This window comes from Leptonychotes weddellii, chromosome 5, assembly GCF_054177405.1.
Source record: "Leptonychotes weddellii isolate Sample4059 chromosome 5, ASM5417740v2, whole genome shotgun sequence".
Lineage (NCBI taxonomy): Eukaryota > Metazoa > Chordata > Mammalia > Carnivora > Phocidae > Leptonychotes > Leptonychotes weddellii.
The window spans coordinates 137,702,732-137,715,001 of NC_138373.1; the positions used below are offsets into that span (position 1 = coordinate 137,702,732).

General features: G+C 46.1%; 2 protein-coding genes, 1 long non-coding RNA gene and 1 other non-coding gene across 6 annotated transcripts in view; 3 read left to right on the plus strand and 1 right to left on the minus strand.

Annotated features, from left to right (window-relative positions):
- Window positions 1-1,181, minus strand: part of LTA4H (leukotriene A4 hydrolase) — a 33,440-nt gene extending 32,259 nt beyond the window's left edge. For all 3 annotated transcript variants that reach the window (XM_081819080.1, XM_081819081.1, XM_081819079.1), the window contains exon 1: window positions 889-1,181. In XM_081819080.1, the coding sequence (XP_081675206.1) occupies window positions 889-1,047 (159 nt within the window). In that variant the 5' untranslated portion in view covers window positions 1,048-1,181. The remainder of the gene's footprint in view (window positions 1-888) is intronic.
- The window catches only part of AMDHD1 (amidohydrolase domain containing 1), a 204,059-nt gene that overhangs the window by 83,506 nt on the left and 108,283 nt on the right, over window positions 1-12,270 (plus strand). The gene's annotated exons all lie outside the window — the stretch shown is intronic.
- Window positions 1-12,270, plus strand: part of LOC145721385 (uncharacterized) — a 73,678-nt gene that overhangs the window by 54,332 nt on the left and 7,076 nt on the right. The window lies entirely within an intron of this gene.
- On the plus strand, window positions 1,552-1,623 carry TRNAD-GUC (transfer RNA aspartic acid (anticodon GUC)). Its single transcript has one exon. It is a non-coding gene; the product is annotated as a tRNA-Asp (tRNA).

A 12,270-nucleotide genomic window follows, 5' to 3' on the forward strand; every position in this document is an offset into this window, starting at 1 on the left:
GAAGCCCAATTAATTCCTCGCTCCTTGGAACCAACTATAATACACTGTATTGAGATATGCTTAGAAAGCCTGAATGATCCACCCGTCATTACATTATTTGAAGAGAAGGGTGATAAGAATCATGACCCTGGAGAAAAAGAGCTGTATCTAGAGTTAGCTGAGACTGGAAGTATCCAAGCAGGGGGTAGGGAGGGGTCTCAAACCTACGGGGTTTGAGAATGACTGGTAGAGGGACTGAGGGAAGACTCCCATGGGTCGACGGGTCCTATCCTGCAGAAGTGCGGGCTGAAATAAGGTGCCTGGGAGGAAAGGGTCGGATCAACATCGGCAGGGCAGAGGGTCTGAGACTTAGATGAGACTATGGCCTGAGGAAGGTGCGCTGGGGATTGGAAGAAATTCGGGGCCTGAGGAGGGAGTTCTGGGCTGCAGGCCGAGGAGAGGAAATGGGGAGGCCACAGGGGGCTTAGCGCTGGGAACTAGGATAGCGGGGAGGGAGGATTCGGGCTAAAATAAAGCCTGAACGCAGGATGAGAGCAGGACGTGGATGCGGTGCTAGGATGTGCTAGGGACTGGGGAGGGGCGTCTGGGGAGTGGGGTGCAGGAGGAGACACTGAGGTATATATATGTAGCGGGTGACGGAGGGATGCAGAGACAGAAGTGGGATTGGGAGGAGGTGATACAGGGTGAGTGGGGGGCGAGGAACGGAAGGCTGAGAAATGAGTGAGGGCTGAAAGGGAGGTGAGGAATAATGAGTTGCGGGCTGTGGAGGGGCACCGAGGGATGCGCGGGGCAGACCTGAACGTGGGGCTGGGAAGGGGCAGCAGCGGGGTGAGGGACGAGAAGCGGCCGGCCGGGGAAGGCAGGCACTGGGCGCGCGTCCCACCGTACCAGGCTTCGCAGATTGTCCTCCTGAGACTGCACCGTGAGCGCGGCGGTGCCGGTCAGCACCCGGCGGGTAAAGTCGACGCTGCAGCGCAGGTGCAGGTGCTTGGTTCGGCAGATCGAAGCCGGAGAGGCCAAGGAGCACGTATCCACTACCTCGGGCATGGCTCTGGGGAGTCTCTCCGCACGACGATCCGCAACCGAAAACCCAACAGCCAGACTACTCGACTGAGAGGTAGAGGAGAGAGAGAGGGAGGTAAAGAAGAGCAAGAGAGGCTCGTGGCGCCCGCCGGGAAGGGAAGTTTCTTAAAGTGAGAGAAGAGTGAGGTGTAGCGTGGATGGAACTACAAGTCCCGTGCTGCAGCGCGACAAGGCTTGCGCTTTGCTCCCTGGGAGTGTGTGTGTGGAGAGGTGCTGAGAGGACCGGGAGCATTCCTGAAAGGGGAGGAGGAGGAAGAGGAGAGTGGGGCCAGCTGGAGGACCGCGGGCGGACGGAAATGATCAGAAGTGCAACGGGGAGAACAATCGAATGCTTCCATTTTAGTTTCGTTCAACTTCGGTGGAAGTTGCAATGGCAGAATGTCAAACCTATTGGTGGTAGCCAATAATAAGGACGGAGCAGGGTGATAAGCAATAAGAGTCTTGTCGGACGAACCGCTTGCGTGCGATTCCTCGTTAGTATAGTGGTGAGTATCCCCGCCTGTCACGCGGGAGACCGGGGTTCGATTCCCCGACGGGGAGGCACAAAAAAAGTCTAGTTTTTGGTTTTCTTTTCTTTTTTTTTAAATCGGAATACAACCACCACGATAAAAATACTTCTCCAAACATTTTAAAAGTTAATACGAAAGAAATAATGTCAAATTAGCTGTAGCTTTACATTTTAAGAGTTGTTTCGTTTCTGGCTTGCCATGTTGGCAATCCAACACACGCTAAATTGTTGTCAGTTCAACAAATTTTTCTTTAGTGCTTATTATGTACATTTCCAGGCCCTGAAGAGCAAAAACTGAATAAGCCAATATTCCCATTTCAGAAACTTAGGAAGGTCATTTCAATATACTGTAATGAGAGAATTCTGTGATAGGAGTATGTGTGGGCAGCAAGATTGGAATGCAGAGCTGGGACATCTAGCTCAGCTCTGGGGCCCTTTCAGAAGGTGAGGAAAGGTTGAAGGATGATTTCTTTTGGGATGGGACCTCAGAGTTGAAACTGGAGAAACTGGAAGGGGACAGGTCTCAGAGGACTTTAAACAGCTGGATCTTTAATCCTGAATTTATGAATGGGGGGGCCCATTGAAGAATTGTAAACACGTGAGGGACATGGTCAGATTCATGTCATCCAGAGAACACTGGTAGTTATTCAGAGAATAGATAGGAGTTATCAAAACCAGAGGCAGGTGAGTTAGGAAACTATTCAAATAGTCCAGGAAGAAGATGTGGGGGCCTCACGTAAGGAATAAGTAAAGATAGAGAGAAAGGGGGAAATGGAAGGAATACTTAAGTGACAAGTGGATTCACAGATTAAGAAGAAGCCTAAGATGATCCTCAGATTTTTGGCTTCTGCGTGTGAGCAATCATTAACCAGAGATAGAGACCATATGAAGAGGACAGATTTACGTGGGGATGATGTAAGTTTAATTTTGGACCTAGGAGTTTGAGAGCATATGGGACTCTAGTGGAGATGTCTGTGAATCACTGATGTTTAAGTCCATAGCTCTGAGGAAGTTTATGGTAGATATGAGAAGGTCAAGTAATGTGGTATGTAAAGTTATGACAGTGGATAAGCTCAGCCCAAGTAGCACGTGTAAAGAGAAGAGCAGTGAAAACAGGTTGAAAGCTGGGAGAACACGAGGTTTTAACAAAAAAAGGTTAAAGAATGGAGGCAGTCCTTTCACAACGTAGGCATATATCAAATCACCACAATGTACACTTTAAAGATCTTACAGTTTTGTTGATTATACCTCAATAACGCTGAAATTTTTGAAAAGGGGGGAGTAGAGTAAGAAAAACTCATGAAATAAATTAGGAAGAGCCAACCAGCAATGTTAAATGTAGGGAGGACCATTAAAATAAGGAACCTCCTTTGGATTTAGCAATGGGTGGTTGTAGGGAGGATTGTGGTTTTGTTGAGTTTTGCAGTTTAGTGGAAGGCGAATGCCTTCCAGTAGGCAGTAGCTTGAGCAATGAAAGAGAAGAGGGAAATAGAACATAGGCTGCTCTGTCAAGAGCCAGTTTGAGAAAGGAAGACAAAAGAGGAATAGAGAGGCATATGGCATTGAGAAAGTGTTCTTTTTTTTTTTTTAGGGAAAGAGAACCTTTAGCATGTTTAGATATAGAGGTGAAAGGATTTCTAGAGAAGAGAAAAATAAAGATTTAAGAAGTGTGGGAGATAGTTGATGACTTGAGCATTGGCCAGAGCTGCATAGCTCCATTCTGTATCAAAATGATCTAACAATTAAATTTGGCTCCAGTAACAGAAAAAGATGCTATGTATGGGGGTGTCCTGGTGTTGGCCCCAGCAAGGCAAAGGAAAACAAAATAAAATAAAAACATGCCAAACCATGAAATCCAATATCTTATACTGCAAAAGTCTGAATTTTATGGGGCCTAAGAATCCATGACATGGTTGACATTTGCATACATTTTTTGAGGCCTAAAAATATTCTAGGCGTTACGAAATCAAGGGTGACAAACATGATGCAACAGAATTGATTTAGTCAAAGAACACATAATCAAATGATTTTCCTTATGGAGGAAGGATAATTTGTTTGTCTGAATAAAAGAATGTCAATATCATTGTCTTCCATTATTGATTACCAGGAGCCCACAGAGTTTATGCCAATGTGTTCAAGAAGATAGTCACAGGCAACTGCAAATGAATGCCTCAAATTGATTAATAGATTAATCAAAAGACAGATATACAGTAGCAATTATTTTCTAAGATTCCACTGACACCCAAATATAGAGCATACAAAAATAGCAATTCACAAACAATAGAAGTGTTCTTCATATCCAATGGTGAATTGGGAAAGTTTAACAAATAAAGTTTTCCATTGTTTCTATAAAATAAGAATAATATCAGAGCTTATATACAAAAGGAGACTTTATTAAGGATGAAAAAAGTGACATATAAAGTTTTATAAAAAGAAGTAGTACATATACTTACAGAGCCATTTGAACAGGAAGTATTCCAGCTTGACTGCTCACCTGGAAAAGTTACTAAACCCCCCAAAGTCTCAATCCTTTTGGGTGAATAACTGAGATACCTGTGTCTCATGGGGTTGTTAAAAGGATGAGATGAGATAATGTATGTGAGGTGCTTAGCATTGTGCTTGGTATCATGATCATCTATTACGTGTTTGCCGGTATTATTTCTATTGGTTTTTATTTTGTCTATTTTGATAATTTCAATATCTATTCTTTCTTGTTTTGTTAGCAAGAGTTTTCCTGGGAAATGAGAAGTAACCAAGACATGGGAAATAAGCAGATCATGCCAAAATAGACTTCTAAAGAGAGTTTGCAACATCTGTTTTTGAAATATATTTATATTTAGGAAAATTGAGAAATTGCAATAGGTGCATTAACACGTGACTTCCCATTTCTGTCTAGCTCTGCAAGGATCACCTACACACGCCAGGTTTCAGTCAAGCTGAAAGCACCTTCTGCAAGATCTCAGCTCTCTCGTGCTCTTCCTTAAGCCTTAATCCCCATCCAACCCCCATCTTTCCTGGAGAGAGTTCTCCTTCTCCCTCCCAGGACTCTGTCTCCCCACCCTCCAGTCTGGGCAGGAGTCTAGTCGAGTCTCTTGTCCTAACAGAACAGAGGTGTATGTGATGCCCTTCATGTTCTCCTTCCAATGGGTGAGAAAGTACAAGAAATTATTTTAGTTCCTTTTCATGTTTAGCTCACAAAATGGTTGAAACAGCCCTGACCGGTTTCTCCATTTTTCTGTTAAATTTGTTTTTGTTTGTGCAAGAATTGTATACTTACTAAGCATATCTCTAGTCTGTTCATGCCAAGAAAAGGTTTGGGCAGCTGGGGAGGCCAGAAATGAAAGAAGCACAAGGCAGAGTTCTTCCAATTTAGTAAAATAGCGTACGGGACTCTTTCCACCTGCCTTCACTCCTCCCCCCGCCCCCCACCGCTGTCTCCCCCCTCTCCAACCCCTATCCTGACTGAGAGCAGACTGGGTCTGAGAGCCTCCCACACAGATTTGCTGTTTGTGTCTCTGCTTGTGCCCACAGGAGGGACTAGCCTGAGCAGGATGGATTATCAAGCCATGTTGGGTGGGACTACTGGTCACGTGACCTTCCCTCTCTCACACACCACGTACAGTTCCAAGACCAGCAGCATTAGTGTCTCCTAAAAGCCTCATCAGAAACACAGATCTCAGGCCCCATGTCTGGCCTGCTGGATCAGAATCTGCATCTTAATAAGATACTCCCAGTGATCAGTGTGCATATTAAATGAAACCACTGCCTTAGAGGCTGAAAGGATACTTTTGGGATTGGAAGAAATTCAGTTCAAGAATTTATCAAACATGTCAGTACTCCTCTTGGAGTTCTGGCCCTGGATCCTCAAATCAGTGCTCCTGTCATGCTTCATCAACTCCAACACAGCACCTACCACGCCACATAAATGTCGGTTTATTTGTCCTTCTCCCCGATGAGATGGGGTGTCCTGAATTTCCAGATGGCGTATTTTTCCCTCTCTGAGCATGTTCATTGGATGGATAAACAGAGGTATAAATGAGTAAATGAGATTTCCCAGGAGACCCCAGGGATCCTTTTATTCAGTGCTTTACTCTTTGTTGCCTTTGGGGCTAAGAGAAAGCTGCCTTGTGAACTCTTCCCTGTCCTCTAATGTCACCAGGCAGTGTGTTTGCTTGCAACAGAAAATACCCTTTACCGTCCTCTTGCTAATGGGAAACACTTTACAGACCTCTTTATGGAAGCATACTATCCACTCACAAAAGGGCACTCATCATAAGTGTATAGCTCACTGAGCTTTATAAACTGAACACACGCCAGTGCAATCAGTACCCAGATAAGATACAGAGCATTATTATCACCACCCCACTAGATGGCCCCCTCCAGTTCCCTTCTATTCTCTGTGAACCTTGCCCCCAGCGGCAGTCGCTGCCTGACTTCCAACAACACAGTACTCCTACGTGTTTTGCTAGGTATATTTCCTTTATTTAAGCAGAAATGTATAGTGGGTGCTCTCATGCCTGGATATTGTAGCTTATATGTTTGTGAGATTCCTTTATATTGTTGTGTATTGTTCTAGCTTATGCATTCTCATTGCTGTGTAGCGTTACATGTGTGGGTAGACCAGATATATGCATCCATTCTACTGTGGATGGACACTAGGGGAGTTTTTGGTTCTGAGTTATCACGAATGCTGCTGCTGTGCACCTTCCAGAACACGTCTGGGAAGCTGTTTTCAAGTTACAAGAAAAAACAATCTTCACAAATGCTGATCTAGATCATCCTTTTTTTTTTTTTCCTCTCAGTCACTACTGTTTCTTTTCTAGTTGTACCTGATTATAAGGTTCAGCTGTACTGGGCTTTTTTCTGAATAAGAGATTCCAGCTCGACTTACATTTTTCCTGCTAAGTAGCCAGTGGTGTTTCATCAGAGCAGGTACTTACACCTTTTGTTCTGATGGCTTAAAACATGAGTGGGGCTTGGCAAGTGTCATTACTGTTTTCAAAAGCCGTATTTCTGTCTCGGGTTGGCTGGCTTGGAGCCCAATTTCTCTTGTTTGCCAACAGAGCAGGTTATTGCTATTAGCTTATGAAGTAGGTTTGCAGCGAAGACCAACCTCAAAGGCTTTCCTCTGAACAGTCTTCTCATCTACAAATTTGTGTTTGAGGAATTAACTAGTATTTTGTCATTTCTTATAATAGGCCTCTTATACTTGGTATCTGCAGTTGAGCAAACCCATGTAAGAGACTCACATACTTGACTTGCTCTTCACCTTCTCCCACAGATGTGTGTTTCAGTGTTTCTCAAGCTGAGCCATGCACTTCCCCTTACCTCGCACCCTGCCTCCCTTCCTGGCCTCCAACACAGCTTCTTCTCCAGCCAGACTCTACTCCTTTCCCACAGATGCACCTTACCGGGCTCCCCTAGGTCACAGGGCTGGAAGGCGCTCCCTGCTCACTCCCCTCACCTCTGTTCGCTGCCCCGTTCTCCGGAAAGATTTTCCCCCATGTATTGTCCTTCCCCTGCTGGTCCTTCATTTTTCTGAATGGGAACTTTACACTCATACACACACACACACACACACACACACACAGTCAACCCTCATTGTTTGCAGATTTCATATTCGTGAGTTTGTCCATTCACTAAAATGTATTTGTTACCCCCAAATCAATACTTGTAGCCCTTTCGTGGTTACTTGTGGACACACACAGAGCAGTGAAGAATTTGAGTTGCCTGAGGCTCAACGTTCTCAGCTGGGCTTGAACTAGGCAAAGCTGAGCCTTCTTTTTTCCACCTCTTATACTATAAATGAGTGTCCTTTTTGTGGTCTGTTTAATGTCATGTTTTTCACATTTTTGTGCTTTCTGTCGGTCATTTCACTGTTTAAAATGTCCTCCAAGCAAATGCTCAAGTGCTGTCTCATGTTCCTAAGCACAGGAAGGCTATGATGTGCCGCATGGAGAGCAAACACGTGTTAGATAAGCTTCGTTCAGGCGTGACTCAGAGTGCGGTGGGCGATGAGTGTGATGGTAATGAATCAACTGTATATTAAATAAGGTACTTTGGACAGAAACACACATAAAACAAGGTCATGTATTGATTGGAAAATGCAACCAAAAGTTCGCAGAACCCTACTGTGTTTCCCCTGGGAGCAATGGTTCAGGCTTCAATAACTAACTCAGTATTCACAACGACTTTATAGAGCGTCATTGCTGCAAATAAGGAGAATCAACTGCATATACTTCTTGCCCGTCCAGTTGGTTCGCATTTGTTTCCTTCAATCTCTCTGTTCCCAAAGGGGTTAAAGTGGCAAGCTTTTCTTGGGCATACCTACTCTTCCCTGGACTCTCTCACAGCACCCAGCTCCAGACAAACGACCATGGGGCCTCAGTGGATGGGAAGGGGAATCCAAGAAGGGAGGGGAGGGAGGATGGAGCAAAGGAAGGAGGGATGGTGGGAAGGAAAAAACCTGAGGTTATTGCTTTGTCCAAGAGAGCTTGGATTCCCAGAATTTCACAATTTCTCAGTCCTCACATGCTTCCTCTTTATGTCCAAGAAGAATCATTGAACTAGAATAATATAAAATTAGAAATTAAGTGATATTTTGTGATAGCTTTGGCTTTTATTTCTGCTCTTTAAGGAGTTGAATAGAGCAAATCTTCCAGATTCTTTTGAGCTTTAAAAAATTTTTTCCTTCTCCTCCCCCTGCCCACTCTCCACCCCTTGTCTTTCTTGGGCTAGGATAACTTTATAATTCCCCAACTCTAGACCAAAAGGAAGTGGAACTCCTGGCAGGCATTAATACACCTCTGTGGTATTATCAGGCCCCTTTCGTGGGTGGCAAGCAGCATGGATGTTGGCTTGTCCTTGGGAAGTTCATTTTATGAACTCCGTGGTTCATAAAATGAAACCACGAGAGATCAGAGTGGGAGACTGAATAATGAAATTATATTGAGGTGGACCTGTCCACAAATGCTGTAGGAGTTCAATCGAGAAGTCTGTGGGCATCTTTCTGGAAGCAATGAGGCTCGCATGGAAACATAAAGCAGGAGTCTCGTTTTAATTGCCAACCAATATCAATAAAAATTGGGGGGGCACATCCTCAATAAATGTGGTGGGTTTTTTTTTTTGCTTGTTTATAAATTCTCTACTGTGTGCTAATGTAATTAATGAATATCTCATGGTGCAAGATACATTGAGAGGGTCATTGTCAATGATTGTGAATATAAATCCTGAATTTTAAATAGCCATCTTCATAATTTTGCTTTGCATGGCAAGGGGCTACCTTCCTGTCAGATTTGATTTGATCATCATTGTTTCATTTTGTTTGTTAAATCAGTGTGGCCACCTTATCTTGGAACAGAAGCATCAGTTCTGCCCTTTTCCTTTGCTCACTTGTACTTACGTTGTACCTTAGACATTGAGGCTGCAGTTTGTGAAACAGGACCATAGAACTTTGAATTACCTGGGTGCCCAGAAAAGTCATGAGCCTGCAGAGGGCTTTGGCCCGGGGCACAGGAAATGCCAGCCCCCTGAGAAGAGTTAAAGGGAGAGTAGAAGAACGAAGTATAGTCGTTTCTGATTACATCTCACAAGTCATCTCTGTGAAACAGACTGCTTACATAAATAAAATTAGAGATTTAATATTTTCCACCTGTACCCAAATGACTGCCTGCATGCATGCGTCTTCCCCCCTTTGGAAGTTTGCATGGTAATTGAAAGGAACAATAATTCCACAGATGTTGATGGTGAAGAACATAGACACCAAAGGCAAATTCAGAAAAAAAGCTCACACTTCCTGAACCCCTAGATATCTTTCCAAAGAATGAATCCATCACATTTTACCTGAGATGCCTATGTGCACTGGGGCTGGCCATTCCACCCCGGCCTGGTGATTAGAGTGGGGATTCATTGGGCTTTCTGTCCCCTAGAAGGAGAAGAAATAGCAGCCCCTGGAAAGTTCTCTTTCCAGCTTTAACTGAGCCTTGAAAGGGACAAATCATCACTTCTGCCGTTAATTGATTGGTCACACAGACCAACCCTGATACAATAGGAGGGACTACACAAAGACACGAATACCAGGAGGTGGAAGACATTGGGAGCCTTGTCAGGGGCTGGCTACTACTGTTATGGAACCTGGACTGGATCGCCCGATGGAAGAACCAAGTGGCACCCGGAGATCTTGGAGGATGGGAGGTTTATTTAACGCCGGCGGGCTCTGAGGAGAATGATCTCCAAAGGTCTGAGCCCTGAGCACAAACAAACGGGGTAATTTATACACTTCTACTTCTGCATACTTGGCACTTTGGTGCATGTGGGAAGCAGGGCAGAGAGAAGAACCCGGAAGAGCCCCGGGGCAGGGGCTGGGACTCGCTTGCTGGCTCGGTCAGCCCTCTTAGGACACAGATTTTTCCTTATCATTCCGCCCTTTGATGCCCCTTTAAACACGTAGTTTAGAGGGCATCATCTTCATCTTCTAAGGGGCGATAGTAAGTAAGGAGCAACTGGAGTCTGATCTTAGCAATTTGAGTAGTGATAAACCTAGTAGGGGCATTAAGAATACAAGGAACAAATGCTACTATGAGGAGAAGCAATAGGAGGGGGCCGATGAGGTGGGCGAACCAAGGGAACCATTGTGAGAGGGAATCCCACCAAGTGGTCTGCTGGAGTGCTTCCCACAGGTGATTTACTCGTTCCTGTAATTGGGTCAGAGTTTCTTGGACCACCCCTGACTCATTAGCATAAAAACAACATTCCTCCTGTAAGAAGAGGCAGAGCCCCCCCTGCAGGGCCATAAGTCGAGCCCGCACCTGTTTTGGAGGACCACTGAGGCCAGTGAATTGAGTTGGCATTGCAGGGCCAGGGCTGAGTGAGGGCAGAAAAGTCCACCGTGAGTTGTTGAGTTAGCCCCTGGTACTGAACCTGAGACATCCCAACGCCAGTGGCGCTGAGGACAACACCTGATGCAGCCAGCAGACCCACGATAAGGGGGATGGCTGCGGGGGAGCGTCGAGGGCGGCTAGGAAGTCTCCATATGAGTGGGGCATCACTCCTGGGGTGGATTGAAAGATCGGGTAAGAGACTGACAAGCATGCATGATTGATTGTGCGGGGTGATGCAGATGTATACACCTTGATCACAAGCCAGAAAAGTGTTGTTAGGCGCACAGACCTGACTGTGGCCCATGATGGGAGAGGAAGAGTTTCCATACAGCAGTACCAGAGCCAGAAAGGGATGATCTGAGGTCCCCGGTGCCGAGGTGGGAGGTGACACAGTGGATTGGTTGAGGATGACACCCAGGTATTGGACAGGACTGGGCTTCATACAGATCCAGCAGTCAGACACTAGGGTTGAATTTGAGTGGTTAAGTGCTTGGTGGGAGGCATTAATCACACCTAACAGTTGCGCTATAGATGCTTGCTGTGTGAGGATGGGGGACCCAGGGATAAGCCGGGGCAAGTTAATTTCTGTCTGACTCTGCAAGGCTTGGGGCGAACACAGACTTAATCATGAACTTGGCCATGGGGTTGGTCCCTATAGAGTGATATTGGCCCAACAGGAGAGGGATTCCTGTAGCCCATGATGTGGCATTGGGTTCTAGGATTGAGAGAGTGAGTGGTATAGAGATTGTTAGGGCAAGAGAATGGGGTGGCGTTACATGACAAGGAAATCCGGATGTCACTGCGCTATTTGAGGCTCCACCACCCATTGGAACCATCGTTCCATTCCCAGACAAGTCGCCACCCATGACTCCCATCCCCAGGCTTGCGAGCAGAACTGAGGACAGGTGTTTGGCTGTTGAGGTGTAGGGCCCCCACAGATATAGATATCTACTAGCTGGTAAACTGAGTGAGGACCATGGTAGCAACACTGTCTATGAGGTTCCCAGGAGGTATCAAGAAGTTGGCATCCATCAAAGTGGAGGTCAACCTTCGGTGGGTGTCCATCCCAGGTGGAAGAAGTCAGTGGGGGTGCCGGTACGGGACTGAGGGGGATAAGCTGGAAAGTCCATTTGCCAGTAACGGTGATATGAGAGTTTGCCCCCCTTGCCTGGCCGGACAAGCTAGAGGCAGTGCGGAGGAACAGCACACCAGGCAGCAGAAGACCAGGACTGACTGGGGCCAGGAAAACCACGGTGAAGTGTGCTCAGGAGTAGACAGCAGAGGGCCAATAAAAGTGGGATCTATGACCTTAGTTAGAGGGAGCCATTGTGGCTAACCCGACAGCAGTTGAAACCTGTGGACAAGTAAGTGCAGTAATACACCTTAGGGTCACCCAATAAGCAATAGTAAGCCTCTGGGGGAAAGTCCAGTCAGGAGGGGCAACAGTGTAGAGTCTGACTCCTAAGATGAGGGAAATCATGCCGATGAGAGCCAGGGACCACGGTGAGCAGGTGTCCATTTGTCGGTGGGGTCTCATTGAAGGCGAAGCCAGAGCAGGTTCATGAGGTCTGGCTCACTGGCGCAGCTCCTCGTCTGAATGATGAGCTTTCTTCACTCTGGAGTGGTGGACCCAACGGGTGACACCTGAAACCTTGAGGGCAGTAGAGGTGGTTAGAACAACAGTGTGGGGCCCTGTCCACTGCGGTTTGAGGGGGGTCTTTCTTCCAATCTTTGACCCAAACTGAGTCCCCTGTCTGGAAGGAGTGTACCTGAGACCCTAAGGAGATTGGGGCCCTCTCA